The sequence below is a fragment of the Stigmatopora argus genome, chromosome 2 (genome assembly GCF_051989625.1).
Source record: "Stigmatopora argus isolate UIUO_Sarg chromosome 2, RoL_Sarg_1.0, whole genome shotgun sequence".
Classification (NCBI taxonomy): Eukaryota; Metazoa; Chordata; class Actinopteri; order Syngnathiformes; family Syngnathidae; genus Stigmatopora; species Stigmatopora argus.
The window spans coordinates 11,504,989-11,524,128 of record NC_135388.1 but is presented as its reverse complement, the minus strand read 5'-3'; the positions used below and the strand labels follow the sequence as shown (position 1 = coordinate 11,524,128).

General features: G+C 38.8%; 1 protein-coding gene and 1 long non-coding RNA gene across 4 annotated transcripts in view; one reads left to right on the top strand and one right to left on the bottom strand.

Moving 5' to 3' along the window:
• Positions 1–1,432: 1,432 nt before the first annotated feature.
• LOC144091349 (uncharacterized) lies at positions 1,433–18,766 on the top strand. 2 transcript variants are annotated; one of them, XR_013305665.1, is made up of 3 exons: positions 1,433–1,490; positions 13,299–13,413; positions 18,218–18,766. It is a non-coding gene; the product is annotated as an uncharacterized LOC144091349 (long non-coding RNA). The 2 variants fall into 2 exon arrangements; XR_013305666.1 differs by lacking the exon at positions 1,433–1,490 and adding an exon at positions 10,509–10,655.
• galnt18b (UDP-N-acetyl-alpha-D-galactosamine:polypeptide N-acetylgalactosaminyltransferase 18b) overlaps positions 3,847–19,140 on the bottom strand; it is a 42,720-nt gene continuing 27,426 nt past the window's right edge. For both annotated transcript variants that reach the window (XM_077623582.1, XM_077623591.1), the window contains exons 7-11: positions 11,680–11,865; positions 9,270–9,407; positions 6,765–6,860; positions 5,592–5,756; positions 3,847–4,502 (exon numbers count right to left, since the gene is read on the bottom strand). In XM_077623582.1, the coding sequence (XP_077479708.1) occupies positions 4,356–4,502; positions 5,592–5,756; positions 6,765–6,860; positions 9,270–9,407; positions 11,680–11,865 (732 nt within the window). In that variant the 3' untranslated portion in view covers positions 3,847–4,355. The remainder of the gene's footprint in view (positions 4,503–5,591; positions 5,757–6,764; positions 6,861–9,269; positions 9,408–11,679; positions 11,866–19,140) is intronic.

Below are 19,140 nucleotides of genomic sequence, written 5' to 3'. Positions count from 1 at the left end.
GAAAGACTGCTGACTGGCTGTGTGCGTCACGAGGAAGGTTAGTCGCTTTTCAATGGGGGAAGGTTTACACGTCATCAGCCTGCCTCCTTGATGTCACGTAGTAACTTCAGTCTTTCGCAATTCACTCAATTTCGGACTGGTAAACAAGCCCTTTCTTTTACTGTTCTTTTCTAAAATATTTCTATCGCATTCTGGCCTCAAACTTGACGTTGCAGTAAATTAATGTTGCCCACAGATTTTGCGATGGGCATACAAAAAAGTAAATAAATAAATAATTTATGTTTATATAAACATTAAGATTCATTCAGAGCGGCCCGGCAGATGAGTGGTTAGCGTCGACCTCACAGTGGGAGTCCTGGGTTCAAATCCAGAACGGTGTACCTGTGTGGAGTTTGCATGTTCTCTCTCCCTGGGCCTGTGTGGGTTTTCTCTGGGTAGTCCAGTTTCCTCCCACATTCCAAAGACATGCATGGTAGGCTGATTGGGCATTCTAGGTATGAGTGTGAGTGTGAATGGTTGTTTGTCTCTGTTTTACTCTTTGACTGCGATTGACGGCGATACCCATCCCTTCCAATTTTCCCAGTTAAAACAGAGTGAGTGTATACAAACTTTTCAATATCAAATTCCCTCTTAAACTATAATAACACATACTCTGTGACCTGGGCTGACAGTGAAGGGGTTTAGCTAATGTCGACTGCTATTTTGGGAATCCTGATACAGCTTGATCCCGTATTATTGCCCCACTTACAAGACGATGGCTGCCACCCTCACCCCCGTATTCTTAAACAATGAGTAGGAAGCAGGGCGTTCTCTTTCTGCACTCTTTTCCTTTGGAATCAGCTTCGTTTTGGTGGTAGAAATGTGCATTCAATTCAGTAGTTTAAAACTAGACTCAAAAACTCAACTCTTCACCAAATCTGATTTCTTCAAGGGAATGAAAACAGGCCTTTGAAACTACTAGACCTAACGTGTGATATCATTTCATTCTTGTTAGGTTTTCCCCACATTGTTCATTTATATACCTTGATTTCAAATGATTTGGAATCAAGCCCCAATATAATGGAAGAAATATGATATATGATAAAAATAAATCAAAATGTTTTGACATTTCCCTTGACCAAGTCAGAGACTTGGAATCTGTTATGTAGTTGAACATTTTGATATGAATATTTTGTGAACATTTCATCATCATTTTCCATATATTTTATATTACAACAGTAAGAATCTGTATTTGAATATAGCATTTCATATTGTAAAAAAAAATGAAGTCATTCCACTATTCTGTACACTATTTTTATTGGCAACAGAAAAGCAGAATTCATGAAGAGGAAGTGGTTATGACCTATAAACACACTAAAACTTATATTGTGCATAAACTTAATGTTCTTCTTTTGGGATTTGATTAACTTCTGCTTTTTTATCCATATCTCATAGGCCTATGCTGTTTGAGCCCACAATTGCTACAACACTGAGGCATAACTATGTTAAAGGTATTATATTTAGATTTTATTCCCTGTAATTTTTGGTTGACTTTTATGACATTATGACAAACTATGGGTCAAGTGCAAGTCTATTTTTGGTTTATCCCAGTGGCACAAAGTTTATTTCTTATTGATTCAATAGAGAAAACATGACACTAACTACTTTTTAAAAATAATTTAAATGTTTTTTAATCAGCTTCATTTGCCTTTCTGCTCATCAATAGACCACTCATACCATAAAAAAATCAATATTTAAATAATTGACATGAGCTTTTCTTTAAGCTGCAGAGACTTCAAATGTTTATATCCACCATATATTAATAAATTCACCTTGAAATACCTAAAAACTTTTCCCTATCGCCACTTTAAAGTTAACACTGCACTGCAATGTTTCAGATAGACAAAGTTGAGATTGAACACTTAAAAACATGGGCAAAAATTATAGCTTTATACTCTTATCTTCCCATTTCAGGCATTTTTGTTTGGATGTGCCCTGTTCAGCTCATATAAAGACCATAAACTATGTCTACAAATGATCGCTCACCAACATTTTTTCTATTACTGTTACCGGATGGATGACCTTTACATGTGGCAGATTAAACACCAGTCACTAAAATTACGCATACCTGTAAAATAATTTATTGTAGTACTATTTTATTTATATTTGTAAACATAATCAATGCTACAAAGTAGGATTCCTTCCAAATACTACTATTCACTTGCTGATAATACATTTAGCTCCTAATTTGTTTTTATTTAGACCAGTAGATGTCACTGTTTACACACCTTTTTAAAGTGAATACTGTCAAAACAGTAATGAGGACAATTGCTCATGAATTTGAATTTATTCACCAACTAGTTTTGAAAATAACTATTTATATTACATATTTGTTTTGTTTTGAGAAGAATGTCGGCTCAATAGAAGAAATAAATAAGCAGTGCTTAAGTGCCATTCTGTGTCTTAAATGATCGGAATGAGATGTTTTTATTTTTAACTGCATTTTAAATTGGACTTTTTGTCCAGCAGTTAATTTTAGATTGCTTGATGCGTTCTGCAAAATATTTATTTAAATTTGATTGTACTATTTATTTAAATTTGATTGTGGCTACAATCAGGCACACTTCCATTTTCATTAATGTGCTTTGTCCTCTTTAAAAAAAAAACACAAAATAAAACCCACATAAAATAAATAAACCCTTTTTCAATACTTCTTAGTCTTGTTAGTTTCATTCACATCCAATTCCCGCTTAATTTAGACAAATGGCACGTTTGGCTTGATTAAGTTTTCACTTCTAGACCAATCAATTTAAAATTGTCAGGCTTTGCCTCCGTTTGCTTTTAACAAAACAAAATGTTTAGGATGGGATATACTAACCACCTTCCATTCATTTACCTTCTATTCTTACTTCACATCCATACATTGTTCTAATTACATCCATAAAAAATGAGAACATTAAAAAAAAACCATACAATTTATGGAAAATATATGTGAGAAAATCACAAAAAATTGCCAGAGAAAAGTAATGCCAGCAGTAACTAAGCTAGCCTTCTTGGGCTCTGTAAACTAGTCCATTTCTTTCTGTCAACCCTGGTTTAGAGTTCTCTGTACTAGAGGAAAATGCCTATTCAGCAGTGGGGAAAGCCACCCTGATATATTTGTGGTATTTGATGGTTGAGCGGCGCTTTGAGCAGACATGCCCCCTGTGTTCAAAAGCGCAGAATAGACAGTGGCTTAATTTTTCAAATTTTTGAAGGGTCTGATTGAGCTTGCAGATGGACTCATGCTCGCATCAAGAAGTGCATACGAAGGAGGTCTTTTTGATGAAAGTGGGTTCCCATGTATATTTAATGCAATGGTCTGTTGAGTTCTGCTCCAATGCAGTTTCTAATGAGGACTGACATTTTGAAAACAGGCTGTGCCACCAGTCGCCTCCTCAGGTGCGCCAAATAGTCGGCGCAGGGAACAGACCTATTTTTCATCCTCCGCATTTGTCACGAGTCACTGACATCTCTTTCCTTACTGTAGATTGTGAGATGTCCTGAATATGTGCGTGGGAACATCTATTTCCTATTCTTGTCTCTACTCTCCACGGTAAAAAGCAAGAGGCATCTTTTCACAATAGCAATTCACATTTCTTTATACAAAGTCACAGTTTTCATCATGAATTTCATTACTCGGCTTTCCTTTGTCGCTCTAAAGCTCGCAATTCCCAAATCCTCAAAGCAGACTTTTCCCTGTAGGTTCTTTTCGTTTTCCTGCAAAAGCTGTCATAAGTACGTTTTGGTTATCACTTTTTTAAAGGGGCTTCTGGTAAGTGGACGACAATAAGATTTTTTTGACTTCTTTAAAAAGGCTCGTGCGGCTTTGGATTTTAACTTTTGATTTATTGTCATATATTACAAATATTCAGCTTGTTAACAATAAAAAAAAAATCAACATTTTTTTCTCTTGTTCCACTTGCTATACAGCTAATTCACAAAATAAACCTGAGACTGTGAAATAAAATACTTACAGCAAGAAAAGTTTGCTACATAGTAGCCATAAAAAGCCCCCCCCCCCTCAGATTTTTACCCAAATTTTCCAGTCAATGAAAATATGACTATGTTAATTATACAAAGTATACCAGCTTGTCATAAAAATATCATTTAAAAAATCAGCATCCCATCTGTCCTTAAGCATATTTCATTTTTTAATTTGCAATATTATTGAGCATCAAAGACATCATGGTGAAACTACTGTGTAAAATTCCGGCATATCCCGCTCCGGTTTGGTGTATTTAATACATTCCAGAATGGCATGAAGTCAGGCGTTTCCAACCGCCTGTCTGGAATGCAGAATTACACGCACGAACTAAGTAGTCAGTCAGTTATGCTCACGGGGAATTGCTATACATCATGTTCGTGATGAACCATTTCTGTCCAGTGCATTTCTGCAAAGCCAGTTGGTAACCAAACTCGTTGTCACTGTTTGCTACGAGCTCCAGACATCTTCTTGATTTCTTGTTTTGAACGGATCCTCCCTGAAAAGATCAAAACAGGAGATTGGGTGCAAATGTGCTATTAAGGTCTATTTGGGCTACAAACGTGAAATCTCTGGGGTCTCCACTCCATCCCATCCCATCCCATACCTGTCACCTTATACATCTTTCCCGTATTTTATGTTTTTTGATCATTTCCAATTGTGTACGTCGTATAACAACTTTTGTACAGGATTTTAATTTTTTAAAGTATATTTCTTGTAAAACCGATCTGGATTTACCCATTTTCCGCTCTAATCCGGATCGTCTGGACCACTGGTAGCAGATGAAAACATCATTGTCGACTGCTAATACTGTCATGCTTTAAGCATGATGTGCGCACGGGCATTCGCCTTATACACAGCGCGTCAGCAAGCAATGTACCTAGACAGTCAAGCTGTCAGCGTCATACAGCAACATCTACAGAATCTTGAATTTAGTGCATACTGATTGGGCACTTAAGAGAAAATTTTTGACTTTTAAGTGCCACCTATGTGAGTAAATATGTGCCGTGTTGCATTTGTACGTTTTTTTATCGCTTAATAAGGGGAATTGCGATCATTAATTAGGGGAGCAATTGGCCGAGGTTGACTAGTATGCCATCCATCAATTTTGATATATTTTTAAAGTAAACAATTCACAAAATAATCGTTATGAAGATCGGTGGAGCCAACAACAGGCAGTTGGCGGGGTGCACCCTGAATAGGTTTCTAGAAAATCGCAGGACACAAGAACCATGCACACACCCACACACAACCCACACAGTCACAGGACGAACATGTAAAATCCACACAGGGAAACCAGAAGCCACCAGGTGATGGATTTGATTTGGTGATTCTTAATGATCCCATTGACTTCGATTTGCTTTGTACTTTGTGCTTTTGCTTTGTTGTTCTGTCTAATGTCACAATGAAATTTCCCGAATACGGGATGAATAAAGTTATCCAATCCAATCCAATCTCAGAATCTGTGAGGCTATTTCAGGAAATTTGCAGTCATTTTTATTTAGGCGAATCAGCAAGAACTTGTGATCTGGGCGAATCAGATCCTTCGATTTGTTGCCTGATATCCCGACTGAACATTTGTTTTCACCTGAGTGAAGATCCATTGCAGTTTCATGCGTTTAGCCGCTGCGTAGCCACACTCGATGAGGCGTGGCCTGCCGTTCACGTCCACCAGGCACTTGTTGTCGTCGTCGTCAACCGTGGGACTGAGGAGACCGACCAGGAGGTGCTGAGTACTTGTGTAGTACACATTCTGTAAAAACATTAAAACTTGGTTTTAAAGAGGCAGTCAGAGAGGGAGGACAGAAGAAGGATTGAGGGAGTTTTGAATTATATTTGGCGTATGATTGTGCTATTTTCAAACAAGGTTTCACTATGGATTGCTGTATTGGGAAGAATACAAATGTACCTATTTATCGTACTTGATTTCAATTCATTGCTAGATGAGGAATACGAAGACCGCAGCTAACACAAAAGACATGGGATTCGGAGTATGCATAAATATTTAATCCGTCCAAACGGACGTTTTTCAAGGGAATCGGCTTTACTGCATTTAGTCTTGCGATTCCGATCATCTGAGAATTTAGTGAGGAAATAATCTCAGTTCAAAAAGAAACAGCCTTTGCATTTACATATGGGAGTGAGTGAGTGATGATTTACAATGAGTTCACTGTCTAAACTGATTTTTAAATCTCCTGCTCATGCACTGAATACATTTCATTACCATAAATTTGCATTTTCTGCAAGATTCATTTTCTGAAACGCTTATCCTCACAAGGGTCGCGGGGGCTGCTGGAGCCTATCCTAGCTAACTACGGGTACCAGGCGGGGACACCCTGAATTGGTGGAAAGCCATTTGCAGGGATTTTCTGCAACATGATCCATCAAACCTATCAATCTTACTGACTTGTAACATTTTTTTTCCATTTCTTCATGACATCTATAGATACTAGTACAGAAACTGTCAAAATAAGTAAAGATAGTTATCTTACTCGTCAGTAGCTAGCTCACTAATGGAACACAGTTCTGTTTTTCTACTACTACTGCAATTGCCCCACCAAGGTCAAAACAATCAGCTCAGACTAAAAACGAAGGGATCAATAGCAGTTTCATGAGGCTGGCAAATATGAGAATAAAGCCGTGCTACCGTTTGAGGTTATTTAGGCTGACCTATCCTAAAACAAACAATCCAATTAAGCTTTAAACAAATGAAGCAGCAGCCAAGCAACTGTTTGAAAAACGATGAGAAAAGAGCTCGAACCTGCGGTGTCATTCCGTGACAGAGGTACATGATGGGAACGTTGTCATTGTCGGGCCCCTGATCCAGACACACATCGTTCTTCAGAGAATTTTTGAGCTGTGAAACACATTCACACAACTTTAGAGTGTATGGTAGCAGGTGGATAAAATAGGCACACAAAAAAATCGCATGATGTACTCTTGTTTATAATAAGACTGAGTACTCTGAAAAGGTCAAATATACACAAAACTATCAAATACGAATGTCCTATCAAGCATATACAATAGAACGGGAGTCATGATGTTAGAATATGGATTTTTGCATCATAAAAATGCAAACACTGCAGCATTACCTATGCTCTTGTCAGAGTTATTAGAGCGTGGTCTGCCTGATTGGTGCACCACAAGGAGCTCCAAGAATGGTGCTTTGAGAGTGCAGAATGAACAGCAGTGGAACAATGCCAGAGATGATTCCACTTCCCACTGGCTCTAGACGTTTACTTTATGTTCTAATCAGTACAGCCGCAGGCAGCACAAGGCCTTTCTAGAGAGCTTAAATTGAAACCTTTCACGTTTTAGGTGGTAAAAAAAGAAACACTGCAATGTTGGACACCTGTGGAGATGGACTTTGATGAGATTGGAAAATTAACAGATAACTACATGCTTTGAAGTACCAATTTTTTCCAACTACAAGTCACACGAAATGGAAAAAGTCCCATTTTTTGGACGCCAAGAAAACCCATTTAAATTGTACGTATGTCTATGTTTATGTTTATAATATCTGTTAATTGTAAAAAAAAAAACTATAGCCTAAATATTCATCCATTGATTTTCTGAACCATTTAGCCTCACAAAGGTCCACGGTCAGTGCTGGAGCCTATCCCAGCTGACTTCGGGCACCACCTGAAATTGGTGGCCATCCAATCGCAAGGCACGAGGAGACGGACAACCATTCACGCGCACACTCATATCTAGGGGCAATTTAGAGTGTTGAACCAGCCTACCAGGCATGTCTTTGGAATGTGGGAGGAAACCTGGAAAAAACCCACGCAAGCCCGGGGAGAACATGCAAACTGCACACAGTGAGGACCGACATGGGATCGAACCCACGGACACGCTAAGCACTTGTCTGCCAGGCAGCCATAGCTTAAACAGTGCAACATAAAATATAATCTTTTCTATGTTAAAAAATGATCACTGTAAAGATCAGTTGCTAAAAATGTAGGTCTCATTTTTTGTCCTCACGTACTCAACGGAAATCAAGCGCCGTCGTGGCTCCTCAACCCGCCACCACTGACGAGCACATCAAATTCATGTCGCAAATATCGTATAATGAGGTCTGCAGACATGAATTAATGTAATAAGGCTGGCCTGCTTCCTTGGTTTCCAGCGGCCGTTTGTCAGTTTGCACAGGACAAATCACCGTTACAACAGGGGGCCGTAATAGTGCGCTTCAACTGTCACTGTGCATTAGGGAGCATCTCAGATGAAAAGTGGGAGAAGAGAGACATTGCAGCTTGGGCCACTATAAAAACAGCCAGCATATGTCTAGGTAGCTGTGTGACTTCGCCTGATAATATAATTCTGCTGCAAAATCCTCCATTTGGATTAGCATTTTCTGCAGCTTCAAGTAGCACGGCACTCACCTGACATCTGCCAAGGTTGAGCCGTGAGCAAAAGCAGCTTTTGCTCCTTGGGTTAGCAGGTGACTGTTTATGTTTTTAGACCAGCTAAATACGGTAACTGTCTTTTATGCAGATATTACATGTTTATTTTAAACCAACCACTCTGCTTCCATTCAAACGCTCAAGGTCGGTCCTCCAGAAAATTTTGTGTTTTTTACGAAAGGTCGAACCTTTATTTAGCAAATGACTGGTGAAATGAAGATATTATAGTCTAGACATTAATACATTTAAAAATATTGATTTTCGAAGGCTGAAGGCCAGTCAAGTCACCCCTCAAGGAGTTGCTCTTTTTCCGTTGTTGCTTCACTAACTTTGAAGTCCTACTCCTCCATCATTCACGAGGTGATCCTCTTGAAATGTGGTAGCTATGTAGCATGGCCCTGTATCCACCCTCCAAGCTTTTGTGGGTATTAGGGATGATTAATTAATTAATACTTCACATCGAACTGTCCAGAAGACTGAAAACGAGCTGAATTATTTGATTCTGGTGTGTTGGAAGCTCTAGATTATGAGTTAGCCAGCAGAGGAAACACAAAATCGTCTATGTGATTCTGGACTTTTGAACGGTAGCACATCAACAAAATGATCCAAACAAAGTAAGTGTCACCAGAACCCTGCTGTGTTGGTGATTGCAGTTCTCATTCTCCGATCACAAGCACATTTCTTAATTTACGAGTGGCTCGTTTTCTACGGAATACGAACCATTGCTTGGAAGCAAAAATTGGCGATAGAAACGCTAGATGGTGGCAGGGAATTCATTTCAATTCACCATATGAGGCAGTTTGAATAAAGGACATTTAGGAACACACAAAGTGAGGTGAAGAAAAAATGGAGTTGCTTACTACTCCGTATGCGACGGTTTCGGTGTACATCCTCATCTCAGGGTAGATGTTGACTAAGTACCATCTGAAGGTTTTACACTGTAGCCTCTTCCTTAGAGCCTTCCTTCCCGCAATGTCCCCAATGTCGATGCCCGAGTCCTGGATTCAAAATGCATAGAAAGCAAAACATTGATTAGGCACAATTGACAAGGTTGTAAATTGCAGCACAACCGTCTGTTGCGATTGCGAAAACCCTCATTACACATTTGTTGTTCTTGCCACATTTCCACACTTAGCGTTTTTATTGGCTCAGTCTGTGGTCGATCTCGTTTCCCCACTAGTGATGCTGATCTTTTGTGGCTCATTCAAAGATGCATTTAAAAGCACGGTGCCACTGAGGTTCTTGGCTGGCCAAAAAACATCTAAAAGTGAATCATGCTGTTGTGTTTCACTTTTAGGAGTTGCCTCGTGCCTAATTTGTTGGGTTGCGGCTAAATTTCATGCTTAGTGAGTACAGCCCAAGTTAAATGCCTCATTATTGACTGAATAAATTGCCTACAGATTGTTCCTCTATTCAACAAGATATATAGAAGCCCCCAAAGGGACGACACAATTAACATAAAATATCTTGAATTGATATAATTATTCTTTAAATTCTGTTCAAGAGAAGAAAAAAATCTCTTAATTCCCTTAAGAGACAATACTATTCCTCTTTAAAGCCATCACAGGACAATTATATTTTTCTTTTCATATTCAGATGCAAAATCAGATAGGTTGGTGTATCTGTCTGCTCTTTAATGGTTTTTGTTGCATTAGGACAGTCCTAAATATTTTGTTGCGATGAGCATTACATTTTGGGAAACCCACTTTATGCTATTATTGTTGAGAAAAGGACATGTTGCACAGGGCATCTAGAACAAAAAGGTGTCTATTGTTTGCAAATTGCAATCAGTGGGAAGTAAATGTCTGGTTCAGTTATAATTAACATGTTAATTACTATTTGTCTGTATTTTGTTTGGGTTTATAGTTGTTGGTGTTCCCTCGTCTTGTTTCTCGTGTCTCTTGACTGCTGATGATGTTTACAATTCCACCTGTGCTTGTTAGACCCTCCCAATTTAAGAGTTGGAACCTAACCAATCAACTTCCTTTCGATCACCTGGGTCTATCCAGGTGTTCCTTGTTGTCTCATCAATTTGTTTGTAGTTTGCTCTCTGCTTTCATTCAGTCTTTGTTAGTTTATTGTTGTTGTAGTGTTCATTTTATACATTCCATCCCCTTAAATACAGTATGTGTGGCTATGCAATTTAGTTTGATTTCTCACTCTCATTAGTTTCTGTTTTTTTGGGTAGTTTGTCATCATCATCATTTGAAATTATCAAGATTGGCGGAGAGAACAATACGTTAAAGGTAACAAAAAACGTAAAAGAGAACTTGTGACTTTCTTGAACATATTTTAATTAACATACAAATGAACGGATCTATCAATGTTACGGGTGCATTTTGGGGAAGGCCCTTTTTATGTTCCAGATAACTGCCCGAGTGTACAAGGCGAGGTCCAGAAAGGTGACCTTGGAGGAGTTTAGTGGGGAAGAAATTTATTACCTTTTGGATGAGCTAGAACAGAGATCTGATATGGTTGAATGGAAGTTATTACTCTGTATTTTATATTTAAATAACTTTAGGAGCATAGTGTAAGCAGGATGCCTGAAGACAACAGTTGTTGTTTGCTTGCTTAGTATGAATGTTAATACCTCGCATGTGACAGGAGTAAAAAATGAACCAACTTTGATAGATATTCAATTTTTGCGGGGTGTGGGTAATTTTGCCAACACACGCAAAATGGCAAATTCAAAGTAAGCAATTTGCACTGACGTAATTGTGAACACCTTCCCCTCATTCACCGCCAAGTCAAGCAACTTTCAAAACTCACATAAAGGCAACTTTGTCCATCACATTTTGCCTTACTCAAGAAATTAGATTTTGTCACCATTGAATTTTATAGCCTAATGTGTGATTTTTCTGAATTTCAGGTAATGTTGGGTCTCTGTCCAGGATTAGAGCAACTTTAGTCCTAAATTTCCCTTTCAAAAATGATGCATATAGCTGAAAAAAACGATTGTTTGTATAATAAATCACATCATTGGAAGGGAAAATTGAAAAAGAAAAATTACACGAGCTCTGCATACCATGAGCAAAATAATACCTGTGACAGGGTGGCAAAAAATCACTATTTGTGCCTAAATGAAACTCCTAAACATACTTGACAAGAAGATACCACCAGGCGTATTCAAAACCAGCAACAATAGATGATCGTTCCTCACAAAACAAGCGTTAGACCATATAAAAACATATAGTATGTGACAATTTAAATTATATTTGACTTCTTTATTACCCCGAGGTGTATCAGGCCCTTGTGGAGACACTCACTAACCTCTTGAGGAATGTTCCAGGCCATGTAAACATGACTCTTGAACTCATCCATCCACACTTCAGCTACTCTAAGTGCATTGCGTCGTACGTGGGCCGTCAGATCCTCCGTGTAAGGTTTATGAGCACGCTCTATGTGGGCGATGCGGGCACAGGGAAGGACCTCCACGCTGCCGCCACACTGCCACACCTGGCAACAAAGACACAGAAAGAAAAATGACAAAAGAAATTTTGAAAGAAAACTGCAATGCCAAGCTCACGCAAAAACCTTCAGAGGCAGTGTTTTATTATTGTAACAAAAAAGGCTATTTTGTCCGTGTAGAAAAAAAATCCAATTAATTATGCTTCAATTTGCTGGTGCTTTGCCATTTTCAATGTGTGAGAGCTTCTGAGGAGCCTTTTTATAGTGAGTGGAGAGTGCCTCTGTTCATAGGCAATTTTTTTTGTCAGCGTGCTTGCATTTTGTGGCCTCAGCTGTCAGAGGACAGGCTTCTAGATGCTAAATATTCCAAACACAGAGGCCAGAATCCATGTTGTAAAATCCAATGACACTGAACTGTGACATAATGAAGAGTGACTGAAGGTTTGGTACTGTTTGCCTTTGGATCTTGACACTCAAGCAATAGTGACTACTGATAAGAATGTAGTTTTAAAAGGAAGTGACGAAAATGTACGTTCACATTCGGCACAAAGAGTGCACCAGATTGTGCCGATGATGATACTAACAGCGTGATTCCTCTAAATAATGGTGCAGTAAAGGAATATTTATTTGATTCATTCATTTGAATAGTCACTATTACTTCTGAGGGTCCATTAGCCAACGATAACCAGATTCTTCAAAGTTTTTTTTATGGTTGAAGTTAAGTTGCATACTGTATGTGATTGCGGCACTTTCGTCAGAATTTCAATGTGTGCTTGCGCTGCGTGTAGCGGAATCATTTAAAGCTTTCATATTGCGCAGTCTTGTAATCAGCTCTGCGGGGACAATTGCTGCTGTTTCACAACCCAATCATGAAATGCACTTTTTTTTAGATTATAATTCAGTTTTTTAATAGTATGTCCTCATTGCGGCTTGTAATTTGTTGTGCTTATAGTGAAAATGTGAGAAAGCTTTCAGTCGACACCCCAAATTGCTTCTGAGTCCAAGAGAGCAAACAATATCTTTCACATTTATATTTCATGGAAGACATAATGAAAAAAATAAAATCTTTTTAGGCTCAAACTTTCACTCTTAAGGTCAGATTTTTGGGATTTCCAAGGGGAAAAAATTCCATACATGGATCAAAATCATTCACACAGATTTTACAGGTGACAGGTTCATTCAAAGGGACACACTTTTTAAGGCTATGCTTACAGTGAAATCAATAAGCAAACTTGCAAAGTTGCTATTTTACCTTGCTCTCATTTTACAGATAAAATGAGAACTATTCAACATGTTTCTTATATAATACATGTGAAAACCATGCAGAATTGCTTGTAATCTGCGTTTAATGCTAAAAAAAATCCCGAATGATGTTCTCAATGTCTTCACGCAGACTGCACACTGTTATCTGTGAGTTTTCAAGTTTTAACTCATTGCAGATAAATAAGATGCAATTTCAAATCGACTTTCTATCTTGACAGGCCGAAAAGTGCTTTGTAGCATTGGCTCGTTCCCCCAAAACCGGGGAAGCGCGAGTTCATCCATCAGTCATGCCATGAGTCATCGTTGGAGGCCTGAGGTAGAGAAGTGGCTGAGGTAGGCTGCATTTTACAGATAAACATCGTGCGTGTGACGTATCATTTAATGACATAGTACTTCTTTCCAACTTTTTCTTTCCAAGTACACACCAAATTTGTTCTTGCTTTAAAAAAATCATTTTAATTGAAGGTTTTAAGCCATACTATTGGTTGAAAATGTTTGATTTTAGTTTTTTATAATCAATTTTTAAAAAAACCTACATTTGATCAGGTCTGTGTAAACTCTTTATTTGAACTCCACTACAAAATGTTCAAGTACTTTGGGTGTAGCCCTGAAAGAAGCCCAATTTGAAACCATAAATATCCCCTTCATATTCAAAGAAACATTTCAATGAACATGCGATGGAATTAGTACTTTAGAAATTTCATTTTCTAGTTCTTGTATTGAAGGATTCTTTTTTTCAACTCTCTGCACCCAATCTCCCATCCTTCAAAGCACCAAGACATGTTCTCTCCCCAAAAGGCCCCAAAAATATTTCCCACTGCAATCATTTTGCATTTTCTCAGCCCGCTATGATAAATCTTCACATCAAAGCACATGCAAGGTAATGCTGCGCCTCCTCTGCTGCCCAGAGCAGTACAAATAATTGGCATCGACTGTCGACTATCAGAGCATTTACCAGCCACTCCACAATTTTTTTCACATCACTCTGCCATCCTTTAACAATGTTTTTGCACAAAAAGAAGGCTTTTAAGTCGAGTAGTGTGAGTTAACGTCAAGTCTCCCTAATAAATGATTAGGTATCCCTGCATTTAAAGTCCCCCCGTCGCAATTTTTTACTCAATAATGATGTCAAGGAGTATTCAAAAATCAGATTTCAAGACTCACAAATGCATAACTACTGAAATTTGATAATGAAACATTTTTGTAGGTTTGTCTCTACATAGTTAAAACTGATGATGTAATAATTTGGCAACAATTACCATATAGGTTATACGACTTAATGGAAAGCAGTAGTTGAGACTTGTTGATGTTGTCGTGTGATGAGTCGGAATGCAAAAGTGAAAGTAGGTCAGGGAGTAAGTTTTTTTTAAAATTTTTACAGAGTAAAAATCCATGATAGAGGGACTTGTAAGGATATAGAACATTTTTGTCTAATTTGCATTTGTCCAACATTAATACTTCCTCTGTGCATGCATTTTGTTATGTGATCTGTGTTCAGTTGTATAATCTAAACAAAAGGCAGGTTTCATTTAGATAATGCATACATTTTTTTGTTTATAATCCATGTGGACCCACATCATCCATAATATTAACTGCTATGCAAGCTGGGCATACGCATACACAGACGTGCTGAGGGGAATGCAGCTGTATCTTACCAGTCTGGTTTGTTATGAGCTACGCTTCACTGCTTAACAGCGTGGTCTTCTTGCATAAAAATATTTTTTTCTTTTGGAACATGTGAGCACTGGGAAAGATAAATTCTAGTGACGGATGCTGCTGCAGGATGCTGAAGGTGGGTCGCGATGCAGAATCTTTATAGGTCTTATGCATTGGTGCAGTGCTGAAGTAAAGAGACTTTGAAGTGAATCCAAATATCACATGCGTCTTGATCAATCAGGTGGACTTTTTTTTTAGATATATAGTCACCATTTTGTTGTCTAACTGTGCTACCTATTGTTGCTTTTTGTTGTTTGTCTGCTCATCTTTGGTTGAGTGAGTAAATCTGAAATGAGCAAAGATTACAGGCTAGGTTATCTGTAAACTAGACATGAGCGAATGAATCAAAATGACTAGCCTATGAGTAAAAAACAACATTTGAGCTGCACATCAGATGAGTTCTAAACACTGTGAGAGGACAAAGTCACAACACGTCATGTAGGTCATTGTGCACAATGGTGTGATCAAACCAGGCGTCCATGAAATTTGGAGTGTGCCCATTTTCAGCTTCTGGTAGAAAAAGACAAGGAGCAGTCAATGGCAATTTGCAGATTCAGCTTGTGATGAGGATATTCAAATCCATTTAAAAAAAAATTCAGCAGGACCGTGTGCATTTTGGGAGGGGATGCTATACTTATACCTACAGCAATACAACAATGCAACGTGGAGTGGGTTTTAAAATAGAGCCTAATGTGGCCGTAGAGTCAACATTTGAGGAGCGACTTGAATATCTAGCTCAGCGATACTTAATCAGTGCTGCAGACGATGCAGGAATCGAAGCTGAGCTTTTCAGTTGAGAAATGACAATGATCTAAACCCAGCTGCCTCTTCATAAAATGAAAAATATGTTTGGACTCCTAATATACGTGGTCTAAGCAGAAAAAGTATTTTACCACTCAACTCTGAGCCCATCGACTGTAAATAAAAGTGAAAGGAGTTTGGACATTCAACCCTTTCACTCTGATCAATTCGCTTTGAGTTACTGGAAGAAATACAAATGAAGCCCCATCTTTATTCCAAACATTGGCTCGACAGTCACGGCGCAGATGAGACAAAACAAAATGCAACAAAACCTGTCGTCGTGTAATAGGGCATATCAAATCTTGGAAATGGTGTGTGGTGGGAAGGGAAGCATGATATATGTATTTCCTTCCATGTCTCATTTGTCTGCAGCATCTTTTCTTGAGCTAAGCCGTGTTTGATTCGACTACAATCCCCACTGTGAATGTTTCGTAATAGGCCATTTATTTTCCTGACAGAAATAAACCAATCCATTTGAAATGGATTGAATGCCTATCACTATCATGTCACCCAGTTAATTGTAGAAAGGAAATGAATACTGTATTGTGAAATATTCAATAAGTGGCAGTTTTAGCACCCCCCGCCCCCTTTTGTACTGATGCCGTGCTCCAGTTGACTCCGCTGTGGCCGAAGCAGCCCAGCATCCGCATTTCATCTGGAGAAAGCCTTGACAGAATTAATGAGTTTGAAGACAGTCAACGAATAAATTAAACTTGTATCTCAAAGCACCTCTGAAATATAGTTAGCTCCCTTACACCAGGATGATTTCCACACTCATTACGCTTGTAATTTGAAGCATGGGGTGCTCTTCTTGCGTAGGGAACCATCCAGAGTTTATTTGAAGCAATATGTCCAAAGACTTATTTGGAAGATAAAATAACTTTGCAGCACAGCAAGCATAGCTTTACCAAGATTTCACTGCAGGAAGCTTGTTGTATTATGTCTCGGATACTGGACGCAAGATAAAGTTGGAGAGGAAATCTCACTAAACCAACATTGCTGCTCTGCTGTCCCCGCCGTCAGTGGTTTCTCTGCGGGGATTCCACGATGAGGTTTTAGTCTTCTCTCAGTACTACTCAATAACCCCAGCAGGTGCGTTGAAAAGCGGCAGCTCTGCCTTTCACCAACGGCGCATTGCTGAGGGCACGCCGCCTTGACGTATGTCGCTCAATGACAATAACCCTTTCAAGGCAAGTGACAACTTTTGGACAACAACCCTTTATACACTTATTTAGAGCTATTACTATTTTTTCGTTTTTATTGACTAACATTGTTATAAAGCGGCACAGTGAAAAAGCGGTTAGCACGTCTGCTTCACAGTTCTGAGATCAAAGGGCTGTATGGAGTTTGCACGTTCGCTGTATGCCTGTGTGGGTTTTCCCTGGGCAATCCAGTTTCCTCCCACATTCTAGAAAAAAATGGATGGTAGGCTGGTGAATGCTCATCTTTCGTTGTCATTGACATTCCTAAAGGGGTTGGACGTCTAATGCCGTGAATGGCAGCCATTGAGTGCCCTATAACTGGGTAATAATAGCTACATATGTGCACTGTTAGAAAGCTATTGTAGACTCGTTATGTTTGTTATTCTGGTTACAGCCGTTTTCATATCCTGTCTGTATTTTGCACCAAAAAGAGTCAACCAACATTGTACACTATTCAATTCATGAATTGATTTTGGAGAGAGCAACAGCATGCTTTACTTCAAATGGTACTTTTGTGTCACATTAACACACACCCAAACAGTGCTTTAAATTATACCACACAATATTATGCTGTAATTAATATTCATGATTTTCATGCATATTGTAGTAGTTTGTTTTTTTTGTTTGCTCCCAACTATCCTCATTGTTAGTACACATTTCCAGGGAATAATTGAAACTAGTGATGATGGCTGCTTAGTTCCGGGCATGCAGCAATCGGCACTACTTTGGTATTCAGTGTAGTAAAACTGTATGGATGTCGAGTGCTTCAAAAGTACAGATGAGAGGTTGATTAGCAATTTTGGTATTGGAGCCTAGTTGAAGGAAGAAGTTCTCCCAATTTTCATGTTTGTTTGCAGTGGGATTCAAACCCGAAATCCCCAAGTGAACCGAGCCCCACAGGCAATTCAATTCAATCAATAAAGTGGTGTAAAAAGCCAAACCTATCCTGGCGTAATAAAGTGAAAAAGACCCGCCATTCCCAGAATTACGCTCAAGAGACTACGATGGCATTTACATTTAGATTAAATTAAATGGTACAACATGGGAATATAAAGGTTGTCTCTTGCATAATTCCTTAATCCAATTCCTTTTAGTAATATCATCATATCTCATCTTTCCCTTTCTTTAAAGATAAGAGGGAAAAAATTAATAGCTTTCAGTTCTATGCAACGTATTTATAAAATGATGCAAAATTTAACCGTGTTATAATTACCACTTGAGTGAAATCGGCTCATTTAAAAAAAAGGAAATCAGTGCGACAACAAAAGGCAAGTTTCTGTGGTTTAGGGCATTTACCAACTTCCTCTCTCTCGAGGCAGTCACATATAATAAACAATTGTGTCAGTGTAGCTCGTTAGACTGCAGTGACTGATTGACAACAGACACCACGGGTAAAATTTCCCTTTCATTTTACCCAGGACGCCACTTTCAAGCCTCTGCCAAAGCCTGTAGCTGTCGGCCTAGTTTGTCTCTGCGGATCCTTCGGCTGCCAGTCATGCTCGCGGCTGCTGCGAAGGCATATCCGGCACGCGGCAGATATGTCAGCCTCCGTAGGCTCTGAATTTTTCCAATCCATAGCTGAACCGTCAGCCTGGAGGCAGGCAAAGGGTCGGTCTCAAACAGCGCAAGTAAACAGCGTGCCATTTGAGTCTAAGGGACAATGTCATTCCTAGAAAAAAACACTCAGCACGAGCCTTGTCTCTTCTGGCCATCTTTGTCACAAATGACCTATCTTTCATTCAGCATCCTCTTATAAAAGCCAGTGCAACGTTGTTAGAGTTTAACAGGGGAAGAAATTCATTTTGCCAGCTTCCAAATGTATTTTTTTTGGTGCGTGCACAGCAAAAACATGTCATGACCACTTCTCTCCAACTCTGGAGAAGATCCTCTTACAGGGCATTTGTGTAAGAAGTATATTTTCACTCGCAGTACAGTAAAGAGAAAATTCCACACAAATCGAAAATAAATTCAAGTAGCCCCTGATTCTTGTTAAAAACACAATGTCACATTACTCACTCGAAAAGGCCAATGACTAAAATGTTTTGTCATTACAAGGATCCGAGCCCAAATTTACTGGCATTCTGTGGTCTGTTAAGAAACAATTGATGAACTCCATCACAATTTGTTGCAATGTGTTTTGTGATTGTGTGCCAAATGTGCGCAGAGCAGCAGTTTATTGAAATGAAAATAGTTGTTATGGTTATCAACTTGTTCTGAATTGCATCACATTATCATCTTTAGAAGATGAATTCAACAGCAAACACTTTACAACGTTCATGGGGTTGGTCTTTTTCTTTGGAAAGTTCTGACTAGGAAAAAGGAAAGATCAGCAATAATAAAC